Source organism: Hetaerina americana, unplaced genomic scaffold (genome assembly GCF_022747635.1).
Source record: "Hetaerina americana unplaced genomic scaffold, ioHetAmer1.1.p SCAF_98, whole genome shotgun sequence".
NCBI classification, from domain to species: domain Eukaryota; kingdom Metazoa; phylum Arthropoda; class Insecta; order Odonata; family Calopterygidae; genus Hetaerina; species Hetaerina americana.
Genome location: NW_027287627.1, coordinates 776,202 through 798,071, shown reverse-complemented (window position 1 = coordinate 798,071; position 21,870 = coordinate 776,202). Strand labels below are relative to the sequence as shown.

The following is a 21,870-nucleotide window of genomic DNA, read 5'->3' as shown; positions in this document are numbered from 1 at the left end:
TAAAAATGATTACACTCAATTATGTGAGAGGTGAAATAATTTTAAGAAGTGGAAATGTATTTGAATTTGGTGATCACTTTGGGCAATACAAAACTAGAACGATTCTCAAACTCCCACTTCGGAATCGATTCAGAACGAACGACTCATCGATACGTAGTCGGCCATTTTGGAATCTATTGATTACGTGTTTTTAATGTTGACGGTTTTAAGTGCTACGAAGATGCCACGACAAGAAAGTTTAAAGTGTAGATTATGTCTTGGCCGTGGTGGTCGGTTGACAAATATTTTTAGTGAAAACGACGATGCTGAGCAGTTGGTGCGGGAAGCAATAGAAGAGTTATTGGAATTGAAAGTAGGCCATCATTTACGTGTTTACTTTTTCATCAAGACGCTTTTATCGTAATTTTGCCACGAAAGTTTCCCGGTTTTGGGTCAGAGTAGAGTAGTAGTACATAAATAGAGTTCCGTTGAGGGATGATGTGTGGGGTTTATTACCTTTATAATCTTGTTTTCGTAGGTAGTGATTGATAGAATCAACCCGTGGTATATTTGCTATCAGTGCTTTAAAATACTGACCGATTTCTATATGTTCAAGCAGCAATGCAACGATAACAGTCTTATATTGGAGAGGCAAACGGAATGCAAACAGGAAGAGGGAAATATTAGCTCCGAAAAGGTGAGTTTTGTGTTTTTATTTCATAATGTTCATAGTGAGCAATGTCCTTGATAACAGTATGGGATAGGGAAAGTAAAGTAAATTGATTGATTGAAAAGTGTTCATATTAAATGTATTTCCTCCCTAATGTAGAAATGCCTAAAGGTTTAATGACCAAATGGCAAATACGGAAATGACTTAAAAATTGCGAATATTGTATACATAGGAAAAAATTGAATACTGAATTGTTTATTAAAGAGCATGCGTAAGAGTAGTGGCTTTCTTTGATGCGTTTTATTCTGATTACAATTATGGTATATTTCATCATTATATCTAAGCATTCATTTTTTATGCTTTGTATACATAATTAGATATAAATTCAATCATTTCCAATGCATTGCCAAAGTAATTCCTCTGTATTTGGGTATGTTTACCCCTCTCTCATATTCATTAATGTATTAGTTTTTAAAAGGTGAATTTTTATACGAAAATATTTCATTTACGTAAACATTGTCCCAATGGTAGTTTTTTCATTTAATCTTCGGTAAACATACAAATTACTAAGAAAATTACTAGCATCTAAAAGTTATAGGGTCATTTGTTCAAAACATATTATTTTGAATGATTCCTGATAGCAGAACAACGTGCATTTAGTCATTGTGGAATGTCTGAGATTTACATTTTCACTTCATATATGACCAATGATAACCTAATATAAATTATCATTGTTACACAATGTCTTTCCAAAATTCTCGTACCTAAATGTTGAAACTGGCAACAGTCTAGTCATATTTTTTTATTACTGTTCAACTTTTTTAACAAATATTTGTAGATCACAGTGAAAAAGGAGGAGATTGATGTTGAAGAGTCAGAGGTCATTGAAATTCCAGCTAGCAAGGAGGAAGTGGACCATATTATTGAAATTCAGGAAGGGACTTCTCTTGAGGTGAGAGAAAAATTAGAGCTTTTCTGCTATAATGACTTATGCTTAATTTTTCAAATCATGATAACCATGAGAGGAACAAATGTTTATTTTTAATGCTGTAAATGTAATGCTATATATTTAATTAAACCATATTAGTGTCTCTGAACAAGACTTATGTTTTTGGTTATATAGCTTTATTGTAATTCCTCACCAATGAAAAAGACAATAGCATTGAATTACTGCCCATGATATAGGTGGTGCATTTAAACAAGTGAATGTAGTGATTTGTCAGTTTTAAAGAGGATATAAGGTATGTCCAGGATTCTAATATCAAATTAAAGTGTTAGAATAGATAATGGCCATTATGAAGCATGACATGTATTAGGTTTGTGTGAAAATTGTGGCGGTATTTAATTTTAAGAACAGGAAATAGAAAGTTTGTGCCAGGTGAAGACTGTAGAGATTAATCAGAATTATGAAGATGCTTTTTAGATGTTCTGTTACTCTGCAGCTGATAGGCTTGGATGAAATGTTCTGATACAACTTCAAATTCTTTGTATTTGCTGGAATTACTTAGTTTATCCTTCTCTTTATTCATTTTAGCACCCCTACGTGCATATCATTTTATTTGTTCTTTCCCTGACACAGGAATTTATTATTTGTAGTCACCTATTTGCATATTTTATTTGCTATATTCATTCAGTAGGCTTTGTGAGGCTTGGATGCCCTCTCATTCATTACCTGTCTGCTATGTGCTTTTTAAAAGGTTTTGAAAGATTTTCAGTCACTTTAACAGAGAAGTGGTCTCATCAAAAGATTGGTATTGGTTGGCAGGGTGATTAAGGATGCGATAGTTAAGGATTGTAATGGTTTTGGTAGAATAGTATTGGTTATGATGAAGAAGGAAAGGGTGATGTTTCATTGACTGATGTAATAGGCAGGCCATAAATTACAGTAAGGGCTCAGTTAATGTTTTTGTGGTGCAGGTGGTGTCAAGTTATAGCATTTTTGTGATAGTCCATATATGTAATTCCTTTCTGATGAAAAAGGCAAAAGCTTTGAATCATTGCTCATGATATGAGTCATGTATTCAAATGAGTGAAAATAGAGATTTATTTCTTAGGATGAGATAAGGCATGCCCAGGATTATAAAGCAAAGTAAACTGTTAGAATAGGTAATGGCTATTGTATAGCATGGCAGGTAGAAGTTTTGCGAAAAAATTGTTGGGATTAATTTTGTAAAATTAAATTTTTGTAATGCATGATAAAATGCCTTGAAATAGATTGATATCCATTTTGGATGAAAAAACTTTTAAGCAGATGTTCTACGGTTCGAAGGTGCCCTGGTAGATTGATTTAAGAAGGTAATTAGGAATTTGAATGAAAAATACTTTTATGAAACTTAAAGAGCCATATAATGGTGTCCATTTAAGCCGGATTTTATTTCAAGGACAGGAAATGCATAGCTTTTGCCAAGGAAGGACTTAAATGAGATGTCAGAATCATGGAGATTATTCAAATAAGGTGGGGTGTATTCATATAGATTAATGTAGTGATTAGTCAATTTTTTAAGACAAGATAAGGTGTGACCAGGATTCTATAGCAAATTCAAGTGTTAGGGTAGATAATGGCTATTGTGTGGCATGACATGTATTAGAATTGAGCAAAAGGCAGGATTTCATTTTAAGAACAGGAAATGGACAGTTTGTGCCATGCAAAGAATAAAAGGGTGAATCAGAATTGTGGAGATGCTGTTTTTGATAAGATGTTCTGTTACTCTGCAGCTGATAAGCCTGGATGCAATGTTCTGATACAATTTGCAATTCTGGGTTTTTGCTGGAATTACTTAGTTTATCCTTCTCTTTATTCATTTTAGCACCCCTAGGTACAAATCATTTTATTTGTTCTTTTTATAACACATAAATGTCTTATTTGTAGTCACCTATTTACATATTATATTTGCTATATACATTCAGTGGGCTTTGTGAGGCTTGGATGCCTTTAATGAGAGGAACACTCAGATATGCCCCATCTCTCAGTTCTTACCTGTCTTGTACCTGCTGGTTTTGATAGGTTTTCAATCACTTTTATGGAGAAGTGGTCATCAAAAGATTGGTTGTGTGTGCAGGGTGATTAAGGATGGGATAGTTAAGGATTGTAATGGTTTTGGTAGAATAGTATTCGTTATGATGAAAGGGAAAGGGTGTTTCATTGAGTGATGTCAGGTTGCAATTTGGTAGTAATCAAGTCAAAGGGTTTGAAAAAATGGCAGCATTTGCAGCATGTGCTGTTAGATCTGCCAAAAGGGGCTTAGAAGAAACTGCTTGTGGGTGGACTTGAAGATGCAAATGTCCAGCAAATATCATGGGCATTGAAAATAGAAGGAAAATGTGGTAATAAAACATATGTGCACTGAATATTATTTATAGAGAAAAGTTCGTCCATTGCTTCATTTTATGGTTTTTGGATAAAGAAATTATGATAAGGTTACGGCTTTTCAGGCAGTTTGGTTTAGGAAAAGGAATGTGTAAGGTTGAAGGTTTGAGAATTTTACCACTCAGCAGTTTTTCAGGTTGCCCACTTTTGCTGAGACAATCAAGTAGCTGGCCAGTGTATTTTTATTGGGAGGGATTTTTCTTGTAGAAATAGAAGCCAAAGGCAGTGAAAAGGAGATGAAGGATTTTCTTTGTAATGGGTAGGCGCAGTAGAAATAAATTTCTTGTTGATAGTTGGTAAGTTTCATTCAGACTATTAAAATTATTTTTCTAGGGATGAATGTTGATAGCTTGGAAAGTTATATTTGAGTCAGATGTAGATTAAATGAAAAATACTGTGGAGAGGATAAAGAAGAAGACATTTCAGTACCGTTTGAGTGTTTCTTTGATGATAGAACTTATTTTCAAGTTTATCCATTAATAGATTGGCATATGCAGAAGCTATAGTCATGCGCATTAACTGCATTTTACAAAGTCACTTCAAAAAGTAAGGTCTTGCATTATTTTTAATGGAAAAACAAATTTATTCTCAACTTTGTATAAACCTTAAGAAAGCCTGAAGTTTTAAAGTTTCCTTGACAATCAATCATGTTTTTTATCCTTGTAAGCACCTTTATAATACCGGAGTCATGCCTTTCTCATGCCGCATCATAAAGCCAACTGGCTACTGCATCTTGCACTTCCTTATCTGACTTGAATATCTGTCTCCCAAGGTCTTACTATGCAAGAACTTCTGGGCACTCCCCTTACCCTTCCACAAATTGCAAGTCAAAGGTCTAACATCAGAAGAGATTCAATGGTACACCTGTGAGTGAGTTTTGCAAGGATTAAGGCAGCTTTGCATGCCCAATCAAGTGAGTGTTCAGCAGGCCACTGGCGTGGGTAAAAACCTCATGTGTGCCCTGATAGAGTATGAGTGTATGCCTCTAGCAGGGATCAATGCTGCTTAGTACATCCCAGCTAGAGAGTGTGTGATTACTTTGCTTTTATTATTATGTTATGTGTGACTGATAGGCCACTGGCGTAGAGGGAATCTCTTGTAAGCCATGATTGAATCTTAGTGCTTGAGACTAGCAAGGATCAAGGTTAGATATCCAAACTAAAGGGTGCATGATTATATTTCATTTATAATAATTTTATTTCATTATGTAAGATTGGTTGGCCCCTGACGTAGAAGGAAACCTCTTGTAAGCATTGATAGCATGGGAGTCCATGTGACTAGCAAGGATCGATGCTGCTTACTATATCCAAGCTAGAGAGTTTATACTTATTTTGTTTTTATTTTTTTATTATGTATGACTGATGAGTCACTGGCACAGAGGGAATCTTTTGTAAGCCCTGATATAATGTGAGTGGTTGAGAATGGCAAGGATACTTTCGATTTAGTACATCCGAGGCATGATTATTTTTCATTTCTTTATAATTTTAAATTTTATTTCACTATGTGTGATTAGTTGGCCCCTGACGCAGTAGGAAACCTCTCATAAGCCCTGGGAGAGTGGGAGTGCAAGCGACAAGCATGGATTAATTCTGCATAGTACGTCCAAGCTAGAGAGTGCATTATTAATTTTCATTTATTGTTATAATAATTTTTATTTTATTACTTGTGTTTGAGTGCTTCAGACCAGCAAGGATCAATGCTATATAGTCCAAGCTAGATGGTACATTATTTTTTTGCAGTCTTCCATGTTATTGTTCTAACCGTTTGGGGTATCTAATTATTTCAATTATTATTGTTTTTTTATCATATTAATTATTGGTTTTATTTTCGGATATTTATTTATTTTTATAATTTTTATTGATTTACTGCTACTTCTAATTTCCCTCATCCATCCTTTGCCCATTTATAATAGTATGGCTGGGGTTGACTCTTCTAATTATATTTGTAGGTAATTGGTGCTCTGAATTATTGGTAGCATATAAAATGAGGGTTCTCAGGATTATGCAAGAATATAATAAGTCCGCAGAAGGAAGGCCAAGTTAGAGTACTATTTAAGAAGGTTAAATCATTATCAGAAAGTAAGAAGGAAAGATCTATTCTAGCAATTAAAGATAAGTTGTGTGAGATTATAGCTGATATAGAAAAGATCCAAGAGAATTGAAAGGAATAATGTGAAAAACTGTCTGTTAAAGAACTTAGGCCAACATGGTATCTGTTTTTGATTTCAATAGCTCATATGATAGAGTGAATTGGGATGAAGTAGTGAGTAAATGTGGAAAATAAGAAAAGATAGAATGAACAGGAGGCTAATCATTAACCTGCATATATCTCAGACTTGGAAGGTGTAAGTGAAGAACGGATGGTCATGTTGGCCAGGGCTAGGAAGAGATGTAAGGCAGGGTTGTCAATTATATCATAGCTATGGAATAAGAATCAACATTAATGAAAAAAGATTTTAGAATTTTTAAGAAAAGAAAAAAAAGTACGGCAAAAACTAGATTTTACAGATCTAGATTGTGTTCAGTACCAATACTGTCAATGCAGCAGTGAGGTAAGGAGAAAACCTGCACTAGGAAATGAGGAAATAACAAGGAAGGAGTTAATGACAGGGATGTGGAGTAAGGATGTAAAGAAAAGACTTGTTCAAATTTGGTATAGGACATTTAGAGAAGTAGATTGAAGGCTTTTGAAATGAGGGTATGTAAAAAGATAGAGAAAATGTAATTGACCAAAAAGAAAACAAATCAGGAAGTGCTAGACATTGTGGGCAAAGGTATAGGTTTGTCCAAAAATCCTATGAAGGCAGGAAAAATTGGAGGAAAGCCATATTGACTGGCAATAGGAGGCTAAAAACTGTAATAGAAGGGAGAATGTTAGTCAAATAAGGAAAGGGCAGGAACAAGATAGGAATTTTGGATTGGATAAAGGGAAAAAGTACTCAGAGATGAAGACTGAGATAATGTAAAGTTTGTTACTTGATTTTGTTTTGTTAGCAGTTGCAAAAATACCTATTTGGTAGTTATGTCCATCCATAATCTAACTTAACTGCTGACTACCTAAACAAAATTCTAATGCCTATGAAGTTAGCACTAGTTGGCAAAGTGCACAACCTCAGTTGATGGGTTCTTAATATCTGTTCAATAGGGCTAAGGCCAAGTCTCAAGAGGCATTTTCCTCACATTTTATTTTTTTAAAGGAAGAGGTTTGAAGTTTTTTACTGTGTAGAGTTGTAAGCGGTTACTTCTTTTGTATTTCTTAACAGAACAGGCTGACACAACTTCCCAGCAAGTCTTTCATAATCTCTGCATATATCAATCGTCTCATCTTAACCTATGCAAGTCAATTGTTAGAAGAAAAATATTTTTTTTGGAGAGGTATCAGCTAAAATACTATTTTTATTATATAAATATAATGTGTACAAGTTAACAATTTTTTAATCCTAATTTTTAAAATAACATGTTTTTAAAACATTGTTCATGCATATCCTGAAAATCTGTAATATTTTTTCCTTGATCTTGCAGGATCATTTGGCAAATGCAGAAGTAAATATGCCCTCTGAGGAGGAAGTGGAGATCAAGGATGAATGTGATGCTGATATACCTCAGATAAAAGTAAGACTGGGAGGGGAGGTGTTGCAGGAACAAGGTAAGGGAAGCTAAGGACTGTGCTATCACTTCATCTTAGCTTATTTCTGGTGTTGGTGATTGGTGATTAACCCTTGCAGTTCTTATAATGGATTGTGAAAAACTGCATTACCTTTTAAAAATTGTTTTAAAAATAACTGAAAGGCCATTTAAAATATTATATTAAACTGCAAAAAAGATGATAATGTTATCATCATTTTTGCAATTATTTATTAATGTATTTAGTATTATTTAAATAGCTAAGCAGACTAGATCTTTAATTAATCTTGCTATGTTTTCAAGCCATTTCTTAATTTTGCTTGATTATTCTGATTTTAGATATTATCAGTTTAGAATTATAAATGATATAACCAAACACAACCCTTTTTCCTTTCATTATCTTATGTTTTATCCTAAGTAAGATCTAAATATCATGTGAAAGGTGACAATGCCATTCATTTGTTGTTTTTACATTTCCATTATTTACAGTTAAACTATTTTCTTTGATTTACCATGCCTATTATTTCTTAGTAAAGTATTTGTTGCTTTTGTTTGAAACAACAGGATAGGAATAATTTAATTTTTTCTAGTTGCCCCATAATTTCATTCTTAATATTAGTTTCCTGCTGTTCTAATTCATTCAGTTTCCATCGGAATTGGAGAAACCTTCAATTTCTTATGAAAGCACTTGATAGAAGTATGTACCTTTTTGAAAATGAACATGCCAAGAATTATACCGTAATTGTGATGTCTGCACAATGGTTTTAATGAAACATTAAGATGAGAGTTAAATTCCATACTAGGGATGTCACCATATAGGTTATTTTTCTGACAACAGTTTTGCCTGTTTCAATGAGCATCTTCAGGTCAAAGTGATCTTACCTGGTTTACTTCAACCTGGAGATGCTCATTGAAACAGGCAAAACTATTGTCAGAAAAACAACCTACATGGTGTCATCCTGAGAATGGGGAATCTTTCATCTGAATGCCATGAAAATCTACAAACCCCAGATAAGAGTTAGTTTTGTGCCTTCTAATTTTTTAAATTTACCCCAAGGTCCTCATGAGATATGTTGATATGGCAAATAGACAATCGTCTTGGTCAACTTGATACAACTTTGCCGAAATTTGGTATTTTTTTTATTTTCAGTCGGCAAAAGTTAGTAAAAAAAAGTCATTAAATGAAATCATATCAGAAGTAGAGAAAATTGATTTTTTGGAATAATTGAATTTAAGAAGGTCATTACACAGCACTGCCTCAATTGATCTTGTCAATATGTTATCAAGATAAGCTAAGACATATGCAGGACACCTTTTTATTCAGCAAAAATTTGGTTTTAAAGTTTGACCTATTACTTTTTTACAGAAATTAAAATAAAGTTTCATTAAATTTCTTCTGATAAATGAATAAAGAGTTAATTATATGATGTTAAAATAAGTTGCCAAAATAATTTGCTACTAAATAATTCAGTGATTCATATAATTTAGCCAAGAAAAAAGTAGACTTTATGTTACAAAATAAGCAAAAAAACATAATTAAGCAAAATGACATAATTTTTATCTCTCATTTATTGGTCAGAATTAGAAGATGCTGTGAGTGACTTTTAATACATACATTATGTACTTATAAAGGATTAGGTGCTCATTGGATAAGCATACTAGGTGAATTAAGCAATTGACATATTAACAAAAAGGGTAAAATTTTGCAGATACCCAAAGGAGGAGGAAAGTATTAGAAAAAAATGGCTTCAGTAGTCAAAACCAGCCGTGTCAATGGAACAATTTTTTTTTGATTTTGGCAAATTTCCAGAGCAAAACACTACAATAAATTTTATTTCCTGTTGGGTAAATTGGCAGCCAAAACATTTATCTTGCTCAAGACATGATATGCAAAGTTATGGATTTCTTCTGAAGATTTGCATATGAAAAAAAAAGATTTGCATACCTGGTCACTGCCAAATTGTCATACTGCCCTCTTTGTGATGCAGTTTTTGAAAAATAAGAGCATGACATCATATGTTCACTCCATCTTCACTCACTGGATCTAGCTTCCTGTAACTTATTTACGTTTCCCAGGCTCAAAAAAGAAGCACTTTGACACTGATGAAGGTAAAACAAAAAGTGCTAAAAGGCCTTATTCAGGTCAGTAGTAGGTGATGACAGATGCTTTGTTCCTGAGATTTTATTGCAACTGACATTGCTAACATACATAGTTAGACTGATGAGTATGTACAGGCAAGAGTAGATGTATGATTGTTTAAACGTAAGCACCTTTTTAGTGAATATCTATTTATACTTCAAATCTTTCAGATAAACACCAAAAACAGGATGAATCGGGAGAAAATGCTTCATCTACTCAACTGCATGTGTGTGAAAAATGCTCCAAGGTATTTGAACAAAGGGACCTTCTCAGAGATCATGTAATGCATGTGCACCTTAACAAGGTGATGCAATTCAAGTGTGATGTTTGTTTGGAGGTATTTAAGAGAAAAGATGACCTTGCAAGTCATATCAAATTAGTGCATGCTCTTAAGAAGCACCAATGTGATTTCTGCTCCAAAAACTTTCTAAGTTTCACTAAACTCAAAATTCACATGTCAACGCACACTGGGGAAAGGCCATTCCAATGTTCATTGTGTTTAAAAGTGTTAGCTGGAAAGATACTTTTACAGAGGCACATGTTGACACATGCTGTAGAAAGGCCACACAGATGTGAGATCTGTTCCAAAACATTTATTGCCAATAGTCACTTAAAAAGGCACATGCGAACACACACTGGTGAAAAACCACACAAGTGTAATATATGTTCTAAACCATTTGCTACGAGTAGTTGTCTAAAGCATCATATGTTGACACATACTGGTGAAAAGCCACACACTTGCGATATCTGTCTAAAATCATTCGCTCTGAGAAGTAATCTAAAGTCACACAAGATGACACACACTGCCGAAAAACCACACAAGTGTCATATTTGTTCTAAAGCATTTGCAGCAAGAAGTTCTCTAAAGGGCCACATGATGACACACACTGGCGAAGAGCCGCACAAGTGCCGGGTGTGTTTAAAATCATTCAAAAGGCATAGTCATCTAATTTCACACATGATAATACACACTGGTGAAAAGCCACACAAGTGCAAAGTCTGTTCAAAAGCATTCACTTACAGAGGTAATCTAAAGTCACACATAAAAACACACACTGGTGAAAAGCCACACACATGCGGCCTGTGTTCAAAAGCATTCATTCTGAGTAATCATCTAAAGAGGCACATGTTAACACACACTGGGGAAAAGCCACACAAGTGCAACATCTGTTCAAAGGCATTCACCCGGAGTGGCGAACTGAAGGCACACATAATGACACACACTGGAGAAAAGCCACACACGTGCAGCCTGTGTTCAAAAGCATTCATTCTTAGTAATCATCTAAAGAGGCACATGTTCACACACACTGGAGAAAAGCCTCACAAGTGCAACATGTGTTCAAAGGCATTCGTTCAGCGTAGTCATCTAATGTCACACATGATGACACACTGCAAAATGATCATAAAAATGTAAGATATGTCAATAATCATTCATTACCTGGAGCATTGTGAACAGAAGAGTGCTTAGGCTACATAAAATTGAAGTGCATTACACTCTTGAGGATTATTTGTTATTCCTTAACTCTTCCCAAATATTCCCTTGCACTCTGAAAAAACCAATTGTAAAACATAAATTATAACTTAAAGCTGAAAATCTCTGCATAATTATAGACATCTTGATAACATTAATCTAAACAGAAACATTTTCAACCTGTAAGAATAAAAATTTCATAATTTTTTACGTGTTAATCTTCTAATTCATCATTAACTCAAACATACCTATCATTTTTTCAATTTTTGGATCTTCTAAACGTTAAATCAATTTTAAGGCTTTTGTCCATCAATCATGCTAGGATTGTTATCAATAAGTTCATTTCTGTACTATCTACTAAGTTCAGTTTGTACAAGGCAAAATACTTGCGTCTTGCCTTTTTGCTTGGAAATATACCTGCTTTTAATTTCCTTGAGGATAAAGATAATGCAAAGTTGGTTGTGCAAGAGAAAAAAGAAATTATATTGTTCATAGGACATTGGAGTGTATGTTTTCTCTTTAGAGTAAGTGTGGAAAGCCTAAGGTGAGCAGGGTTTACATGTTTAGACTGTTGCTGAAGAAAAAATATGTAAAGTTGGGCATGGTTTGTTGACGAATGTTTATTGGTGAAGAATGAATTGTTCCATGATGCCTGTGAAAGTAAGATGAAACAAGGCATGTCTTTATCACACAGCATTTGGTTAGGAAGAAGTAAAGGTATATTTACATAGATGCCACTATGTTAATACTGGAATGCTGTGAAGGTATTCCCTGGTTCTTGGTGGAAGATCTTGGGGATTGCATTGCAGACTTCATCTTTAGGATTTTAAGAGTTTGGAGTACCTGGTTATGCACAAAAAAGTGATTAGAAGTTGAGGTATGACAGTCCGGAACACCCTGTATTTATGGAAGAGCTGGAAATAGGGGAGGTCTATGGGAAGTTTTACCTATCTAGACATTTTGAGCTAGATTACCTCATATTTCTCCTGAAACTGCTGCTGCTTAATGGAGAAAAGTGGTCCATGGAGAATATTATAGAAATTATTCATTATAAGTGTTTGAATAACTGGGTTTGGATATAAATTCCCTTTGCCAAACTAGAAGCATTTCACTTTGGTTTCTTTACTGCTAAACCACAGACTTCCAAAACCTGCTTTATCTGCTGTTTTGATGCATTTTGTGCTGGACCAATACCTCATTAATGGCATTAAATTGTAGCACAAAAAAGATTTGCTTCCTCTTGAATCAGTTGAAATTTTGCAACAAAAATGTTTTGCACTTAGCTGATATCCATCTTTAGTCACACAGCATTTAGTTGGGAAGAAATTAAGGTGTATTAAGGCTACGTAAGTTCTATTGTATGTCAAGAATAGAACACTGCAATTGCATTCCCCAGTTTTCTGTGCAACTCTGGGGAATGTATAACTGACTTCATCATAAAGAAAGTGGGTGGGATGTTAGGACTAAAGGATCTGGCTCTGCGCCAAAATAGGCATTGGAACACTGTTACCTTCTGTGGAAGTTGCCTTCAGGATAAAGTGACATTGTAGTATTTCTGTCATGAGTACCATCTCTTGATGGAGGAAGGGGAAATAGGAGGGACTACCTAGAAGGTTCACTTATCTAGACATTCAGAATTTTGGGTTCCGGGTGGGTTTGGATATAAAGGCGCTTTGCCAAACCTGATTTTTCTACTTGGGTATCTTTGGCAGTAAAACTCTGGCTTTCATCCAATGCTTTGATGGATGTTTTGTTTCTTGTTTGTAATGTTGCTAGCCATTTCTCATATATTGTGATAATTCATAGGGAAAAATGGGTCAGTTTTCTCTTGAATTGATTGAAGCATTGCTGCTAAATATGTTTGAACATTTTCTTGTTTATGGCTTTCCACAAATGCAGCACTCACCTGGCCCAGAGATTTTCCATCCCTCATTCTTAGCAGAATATTTTTTCCACCTTTTCTTACAATACACTCATGGCCATTCAATGTGCAATGAGTTGCTTCACTTTATGGCCATCCTTCAGGTGGATCATTTCCAAGGGATATAAGATCATGTTTTAATTGTGCTTCCTACTTTTTAATGGTTTATTTTGAAGGAGTAGAGTCCTTGTACATTTAGTTAACTTTGAATTAATTTCCTCAGTAAAAAATGAATCCATATTGAGGAATTCTAGGGCTGCAAGAAATTTTAGTTTATTTATTTCAACAGGAAACATATAAGCAATATACTGCAACAAAAGGTCTAAACAAACTACTTTTAAAGATTAAGTTGAAACTGGTCTAAGGACATATCCAGACAGAAATCCTAAATTTTTCTCATTTAGGAATATGAACTATGGGCCTGGTACAGAGCATTTAACCTTACCCACTTGTATCATTCCATTTCATACTGTTAGAAGTTTCTTTATCTTAATGAGGTTTTTCCTCATTAAAGCAGCTGTATTCGTACAACCTCAGTGAAGTAACAGCTCAACCCTAATTAAGAAATTATATGCATCACTTAAATTCCATAGCAGCACCCTGTTTAACTTCTATTTCTAAAGCACTAATACAGGTCCAAATATTTGCATTTCTTAAAATATACTGAACAAATGACATGACCTCAAACCTACAAATGAGAGATGAGGAGGTATGTCACCAGGAATGTTTCTGAAGTTTATTCTCTCTTTTCTACAAGGAAGTTATCAGCCTACCCTTTTTATATCCAATTACACATACATTTCAACAGATCCAATTAGCTTCCTAGAGAAAACTGATGAGCAGAAAAGCTCTTTTAAAAATGTGACCCATTAAATAGTTTTAAATTTGGCAAACTTAAGATACAATAAATCTTTATAGGAATTGTAGGTACTGGAAATCTATCTTAAATATTTTAAGAATGTTCAAATTATATACTTAAGGGCCAACTCATTCAAAATACATTGCTGCCTTCATAAATTAATAGAATAATTCAAGTTGACAGTTGAAACCAGCTTTAAATAAAATTTCTTTTGAAAACAATACGACTGATAAAATTTATATGATAGGGGTCTCCAATTACCATTATAATGCTTATTTAGAAAGAGGTATTGATCAAATATGGCAACTGGGATTTAGGAGCCCTATACAGAGTATGCATATAACTTAGATGTTATATAAATAAGAATTGAAGAGTTTAGTGCAAAATTTCTCCCTCAAAAATGGCAATACTGATTTTATATGCTCATTTGACTTGACTTGTATTACTTTTATGTTATGTCAACACCAACAGTCATTAAAATGTGGACTTAAGTTTGTTTCGCCAAGCAGTTGTTTCAGAACAGCTGTAATACCAGCCAGGCATGTATTTAGGGTACTTATTCTCATTAAGAGTAAAGCCTTGATTAAATGAGGTAAGTGTAAAAGAGGATCGGTAAAAAAAAAGTCTACATAGAATTTTAAGTTGAATAAATAGCAATTGAAAAGTTCTGTGCAAAATTTTCCTATTCAAAAATGGCTGGTGGCTTCAAAAATTTTATATCCTAATATTACTTGAATTGTATTACTTATTATAAAATTTAAACATAACCAGGCATTAAATTATGGACTACAGTTTATTTCAGCAATTTCATGGTTACAATATAGCTGTAATATAAGGCAATGTTTTCACAAGGCAATGTAATCAGCATTTTCTCTCAAATCTCTTAACTATCAAAGAGTTAAAAACATTGTTAAAAGATTAAAATGCTTAAAAATTTTAGGGTAGATGGGAAATACTAAAATATACAAAAATAAGTATCAAAAATACAGTAACAGATGAGATTATATGCATATATATGCACAACAAAACTACCGAAAACATACCTCTATGTGGCTAAAAGCACATAGTAACAGTAATACTAGCACACACACTCAATACATATAATAACGCACACTCATGAAGACATACTAACACATGCATAAACTTACACGCATGAGATGGCACATATCTGGGTGCTCCAGTCATTTAAACCTCCAAGATTGAATCATGTCTAATTTCAGTCACCACTTAGCAATCCCCTCTGACCACTTTGTCAATTTCCTGTTGGACAAACAGATCTTCTCCCCTCACAATTCCCATACCAAAACTGTCTTCATTTTTCCCCCAATGACTACTTTCTGATGGCTATCATCAAAATTACTCACGTAAGTATCCTTTCTTTGTTCTTGTAATATCTTGTTCCATACTTTTTATACATTTATCCATGGTCATGGAGCATTGTGTTCCAAAGATAATTATATAAGTATGTATATATATATATGAAAATACACATAAATATATACATATATATAGACACAATTTCAGGCCTTATCTCAAGAGATGCATAGCATTATGCAATTGCTAATCCAGCCCAGTAAGTCAGCAACACTGATAACACTGCTACCGCCAGTGCAAATAATGGCATTGGAGAAGACGTGCCACATGGCTAGAGCCTATGTGGTTGGCTCCTGCTCCCTAATGCTCAGTGGTTATGATGGGGCTCCCAAATCCAGTCTGCTTAGCCTCAGATTTGGGGACCAAGTGGATATGTATAGGTGAGACAATCGCCGCCGCCGGCGTTCCATAGGGCTCCCTTATAAGCCCTTTCTTATTCAATTTATTCGTCAATGATATACCGTCCACGCCCCACACGTCACTCTACATGTACGCAGACGACACGGCTATAGCTGCTTCGTCTCGTTTTCGATCGGCAAACATTCGGCGCATCAACACTCACCTACGGAAACTGCACAAGTTGACGTCCACATGGAAAATTACAATAAACGCCGACAAAAGCACACACGTCCATTTCGCCCGATGACGTAAACGCACTCCTCACATTCCTATTACGCTCCAAAAACATGTGATTCCTAGAGCTTCCACGCACCGCTTCCTTGGCGTCGTTCTCGACGAAAAACTGACATTCCGACCTCATCTGGCCCATTGCCGTACGTCGGCGATTGTCGCAAGGAACAAGCTGTCCTGCCTCACCTTGACGACGTCGTCGCTCAATCACAAGGACCGAATGCGCCTTTACAAGGCGATAATTCGCCCCAAATTCCTATACGCAAGCTCCATCTTCGCCAATCGTAAAACAACATGGCGCCACCTGGAAATCATTCAAAATAAATCAATCCGCGGATTATTGCACATTAGCCGCAGGACGCGCATGTCCGATGTCCTTGCCGCCCACGGAATCCCATCCGTCGCGGATTTCATTCGTACGCAAGTATCCAAATTTCATTCGCGCCTGAAAGCAACGGGCAATCCGCTCCTAACGTCAATTTGGGATTACAATGTCAACCGAAAGCATACATATACACTGCCTAAAGATATTACTCGCCTATGAGTCTTTCCTATGTCTGCTCTTAGAATGTACGGCACTCCCTTCGCCACTTTTTTCTTTTTTTTCTATTGTTTTGTTTCCCTTCTGGTTATGTAATGCTTCCCTGTGTTAATTCCATCGATGTTTCCCCGACATGTATTCTCCCCTGCCTAGTTTTTAGTTTAGTCTTATTCACGAGCCGTTTCCTGTCGGCTCGTTCACCTTAGATTGTATTTTGTTAGGGTGTAACAGTCCTGTTACACTTTGTATTAAGTTTCTCGTTTCCCACAAACATACACGCATACTATTGTCAGGTTTTTGCAATGCCAAGGGTTTTATTTATGTAAAATGACCGGTAAAGGTGGGTATCGCCCACCGGTACGGTTTAATGTGCGCCCGCAAGGGCTGACAATGATAGGGGTTGCCTGAGTTGGTCATTTGGTCAAAAAGGTTCAGAGAGACAGAGTGCCTCCAGATCTCTCCATTGTTAGTGGTGGGTACCCCACCCATGGTGCACATGTCAAACCAATTGACCTCACTGGTCTTCAGTCCGAGACATATCTGGCGACAAGCAAAGCATCCAGAAGTTGGACACACATCTCATCCACAGCCAAGCATGTCTCTGCCATCTCCTGAACCAAGGAACATGTCACCAATGCTGAGAATGGGGGAGAAGGATCACCCGCATGGGCTCCAGCCCTGCAGACACAATTTCAGGCCGTATCTCAAGAGATGCAGACCACTAGGCAATTGCAAATCCAGCCCAGTAAGTCAGAAAGACTGATAATACTGCTATCACCAGCACCAATTATTGCACTGGAGAGGATGTTTGTGGCACTACGCTCTGCATGCCTGGCCAAATGGACCACCCTACTAGAGGACAATGATTAGGTCCCCACCCTGTGCCATCAAGTTAAGGATGGCAGGAATTCATCTAAGCTGACCCGGCATGACCTCCACAAGTTTGATGTAATCGTAGCCACTTTGGCCGATTGAATGATACTCCTGCACCTGGTTAAACATGTAATATACAATAGAATCCGGGTACTTGTGGTCATCCTGGCACATTTCTGGGAAACAGACACCATCAGAAAATGGCCTGCTGCAGCTGCCCTTGAATACTATCCAGCCGCAGCTCACCATTATAGTACAAGCACCACCACGACAACAATACCAGCCAGCAGGACCGCCCAGCAGACAGGCAGGAGCCAAGAATGCCTATACTCAGTAATCTGGGCAGCCCTTTCGGGGCAATAGATGCTGCTGGGACATGTGTTCCTACTTTGCCAGGTTTGACAACTGAGCAAATGCCTGTGCCCATGCCATCACTCTCTGTGGTGCCAAGCCATCTAAACAAGATGGCTAATGAACCTGGGGTCCTTGTTGATTTCCTCAAAGGTTCCACAGACCCTAGACCCCAAGGAGTGGGAGGCAGACTCCTCATCTTCAGGAGAATCAGTGGTAATTGAAAGTGAGAAACAGGAAGTAGTGACAAGTGTGTCAAACACAGTGAGAGATAGTAGACTTGATATGGACCCATAGAAAGGGACAAGCATCTAGCAATTGCCACCGCAACTTCTTACACATGAAACGCATGACAATGACAAAGGCCAGAATTATAACTTGGATCCAGACAAGGAACAGGAGCCAAGGGAGCAGCCACTGTTACCAGAACCGCAAGAAGAAGAAGGAAAAAGCGCTCCTTACCTTAGGCAGATACCCATATAGATGCGCATCCTTCAGGGGCGTCAATGCACCAAGACCAGAAGGAATTTGGACGAGACTACCAATGGGTGTTCAATTGGCACCCGCCATTATGCAACAGTGGGTGCAGGCAGATATTAGTGAACGATGCAAGAAATTCCAGATAGTCATGATAGCATATCTGGACCATTGGCTAATCCTGTTGAATAATGACCAAACAACGTTGGTGCAACAAATAGTTCAGTTCATACAAGTTGAGCTAGGAATAATGGTCAATCTTGAAAAAAGCTTGTTAATTCCATCAGTGAGAATAAAATATCTGGGTTTACATATAGACACTGCTTTAATGTAGCTTGGCTTGACAAAGTACACATTAAAGCAGATCAGATACATCATTGATGTGGTCCAGAGAACCTAACAAAAGGATAAACCCAAGGCAGTGGCATATATTGCCTGGATAACCTACATTTTGAAACTCCACCTATTCATAGTCCAGGACACGGCAAGTTGCAACATCACGTGGCTGGAGTGCCTATGGGATGACAATAAATGGCAGGGGCCAAGAGTGTATTCCAATTATAAGTACATTTTAGATGTGTTCAGTTACAACACCCTATTCCAGGTAGCTTGGGTGATCCCGATGCTTTCAACTACTGAAATATGGGCCATAGAGCATTAGAGACCAATTATGGAGGCTTTGGTGGCCTAAATGGAGACCCATCATGCATTCAGCATTGCAGACCCCGATACGAATGTAATAATTTATCCTGATGATCAAGCTGTAATTTCATCCCTGACTAGGGGAACATGTGTTATATTTATGTGTCATGATATCTTGTATCTATTTATGAGCTTAATTAAAGAATGGTCACAGAATGTGACCTGGGGGTACATTCCCTCAGAATAGAATCTGGCTGACCATCCTTCTTGGACTGTCCTGCCTCCCTATGCCTACTTAGCCTCAGATTTGGGAGTCAGGATATATAGGTGAGTTGAGGCCTGAGTTGGTCAGTTGGTAAAAAAGGGTCAGAGAGGGAGTGCCTTCAGATCACATCCAGTCCTGTATACCTCTGATCATCCTCTGCCATTCACCCGACCTGACTTATCCTTAAAAGGTAACAGATATCACCCTTGAAAACTATTTTCCCGCCCTTTCCATCAAGGAGTCAGCTGGAGAGACATTCATCTCGGAGGAGATCTCTGAAGACCTGCAGGGCGAGTTGGAGGAAGAGGAGGAGAGGAGAAATGGGAAGTTGCTGGAGAACAGTATGGTGGTGGTGGGAATCATCTCAGTGACTCCATACCGGATCAATGCCGGCTGGATCCCCAGCAGTGCTGCAGCACCATCTGACTAGGCAGCAGTCAGGTAGGACGTCATTGATGTTAAGGAGCCAAGGTGCAATGGAAATAATGAGATGGCATCCTGGGATGAATTGACCCCCGGCACCAATTCGCTCAAGTTGGGTCAGCAGCTGATCCTGTCTTAATCCACGCCGCTTACTTAGTGACTTAAGCCACTTGGCTAACAGGTACTCTTCCGTGATGGAAGTCAGCTAGTCTGAGGAGCATGAACTCATGCCTTCAGAGTCAGAGGTGTGATGGACAAGGGTAGAAGTGTGCCCTGCCCTTTGCGGTTGGAGTGGATTCTTGAAACAATAGGGCTAAAATCAAAGAAAAGAAGAAATGAAATACAATCCATTTAAAGAAGTTGTATTTCCAAATTGTGTGTGTAGAAGAAGGGGGAAGGAGCTGGATTTCCTCCCAAAAGTATTTTCCCACATCTTCCCACCCCCTTGCCTCTACCTTCTTCAAACCTGGGCTTTCCAGTAAATAATCTTATTTTCTAGGTCAATATTTCTTAAATAATCTTATTTTTTTCCTTTGAATCAATAAATATTCTATATAAATAACATGTCATTAAACTTGCAATCATTTATTTCAAAACCTTTATGGCTATGTCTTAGGTGAACCATGGCATTATATAATAATGAGCCATGAAACCCTGATATTCATGATATTATATTTAAGGATGGACAAAATAGTGAATGAAAATGTTGATAAAAGCAAAGTATTCTTAAACCTATCAAATGATAATTTATTATTGGTAGAAGTGCACATGGAATCTACGCCCTTGATCATCATCTATATACCAAGCAATCATAAGCAGAAATTAATTGATAGGATTTATCAAATTTACAGGACATAATAAATAATGAGTTCATGCAGGTAAATAAGGCAGCATTTGTAGCATACGATAGTGATATAAGATTGAAATAAGATGTAAGGCAAATTAGAGATGTGAATTAGGTCCGAGACTACAGTTTGTGCACAAGAATTCACCACATAGAGAAAGACATTGAGTTCTGCAGGTTAAAATGAGGATTAGCCATTATTTATTCCTTGTTTGGTCACTAAAAGACATAGGTATGCATGAAAAACACCAGGTAACTCAGATAGGCATTAGTTAGATAATTAATACTAAGATTTAGGTACAAATAAGCATAAGGATAGATAATAAATTAACCTAAATTATACTAGTATAAAAAGAATTGTATAAATGCTGTCTGAGGCTGTGGAAAGTGTACAGAGTAAGGGTGGAATTGGTGCACTATACAGTAATGCAGACTAATTGTCATTTGTTCAATGCCATTGGCTTGCTGCTTGTATTATAATTTCAGGGAGAGAGTGCTAGGAAGGGAGAGATTGTGAAGAATTGGATGAATTTGTAAAAGTGCATTAAATAATAAATAATGCAAGTAAGCAATAATGCAATACAAAGAATTCATCTTGTCTTAATGCTGGAATGTGTATGATCAGTTACCATATTACTTGCCTCATCATTGTCTGACCATTTCCCATTCGACAAACATCTCCCCTCACAATTTCCCTATCAAAACTGTCTTTATTCTTCCCCCAATGACTACTTTCTGATGACTACCATCAAAATTACTCATGAAAGTATCCTTTCTTTGTTCTTGAAATATCTTTATCCGTATTTTTGTATATTTATGCATGGTCAAAAAGCATTGTTTCAATAATAATCATAAGTATCTGTGTATTTATAAATATAAACACATATATATTAATATATATATATATATATATATATATATATATATATATATATATATATATATATATATATATATATATATATATATATATATATATATATATATATATATATATATATATATATATATATATATATATATATATATATATATATATATATATATATATATATATATATATATATATATATATATATATATATATATATATATATATATATATATATATATATATATATATATATATATATATATATATATACACATATACATGAAAATACACATAAATATATACATATATATATAAATGTATATATATATGTATGTATATGTGGGTTGCTGTAATCCAGTAGGTAGAGCATTGGACTGCTGACCGGAGGGTCCCTGGCCCAATTCCCAGGCAAAGCACTCTGGGCACCTGCAGCTCCACTAAATCTAAAGTGATTTTTAGGTACCAGGTTTTCCTGATAAAGCTTAACCGGAACAGAAAGGAACTGGCCCCCAATACCCTGATGAGGCCTGATATTGAATCTCCAGG

At 36.1% G+C, this 21,870-nt stretch overlaps 3 protein-coding genes across 4 annotated transcripts in view; all 3 read left to right on the top strand.

Annotated features, from left to right (window-relative positions):
• LOC139699917 (uncharacterized) overlaps positions 1-21,870 on the top strand; it is a 150,205-nt gene that overhangs the window by 23,236 nt on the left and 105,099 nt on the right. The gene's annotated exons all lie outside the window — the stretch shown is intronic.
• LOC139699906 (uncharacterized) lies at positions 222-4,890 on the top strand. The gene is made up of 3 exons (XM_071598319.1): positions 222-676; positions 1,488-1,601; positions 4,789-4,890. Exons 1-3 carry the CDS (start codon positions 587-589, stop codon positions 4,888-4,890), a joined length of 306 nt encoding a protein of 101 aa, XP_071454420.1. The 5' UTR covers positions 222-586.
• On the top strand, positions 4,849-20,144 carry LOC139699905 (zinc finger protein 431-like). 2 transcript variants are annotated; one of them, XM_071598318.1, is made up of 4 exons: positions 4,849-4,929; positions 7,538-7,661; positions 9,950-10,026; positions 19,422-20,144. In XM_071598318.1, exons 1-4 carry the CDS (start codon positions 4,918-4,920, stop codon positions 19,611-19,613), a joined length of 405 nt encoding a protein of 134 aa, XP_071454419.1. In that variant the 5' UTR covers positions 4,849-4,917; the 3' UTR covers positions 19,614-20,144. The 2 variants fall into 2 exon arrangements, with proteins under 2 accessions (XP_071454419.1, XP_071454418.1); XM_071598317.1 differs by lacking the exon at positions 19,422-20,144 and having other exon boundaries at positions 9,950-11,214.

What these genes read in the sequence shown, in the direction of transcription:
- LOC139699906 (XM_071598319.1), top strand. Translation starts at nt 587, where the DNA reads ATGTTCAAGCAGCAATGCAACGATAACAGTCTTATATTGGAGAGGCAA. An exon ending in GAAATATTAGCTCCGAAAAG is followed by an intron (nt 677 to 1,487) that starts GTGAGTTTTGTG and finishes AAATATTTGTAG; the next exon opens with ATCACAGTGAAAAAGGAGGA. An exon ending in AGGAAGGGACTTCTCTTGAG is followed by an intron (nt 1,602 to 4,788) that starts GTGAGAGAAAAA and finishes CTGTCTCCCAAG; the next exon opens with GTCTTACTATGCAAGAACTT.
- LOC139699905 (XM_071598317.1), top strand. An exon ending in GGAGGTGTTGCAGGAACAAG is followed by an intron (nt 7,662 to 9,949) that starts GTAAGGGAAGCT and finishes CAAATCTTTCAG; the next exon opens with ATAAACACCAAAAACAGGAT.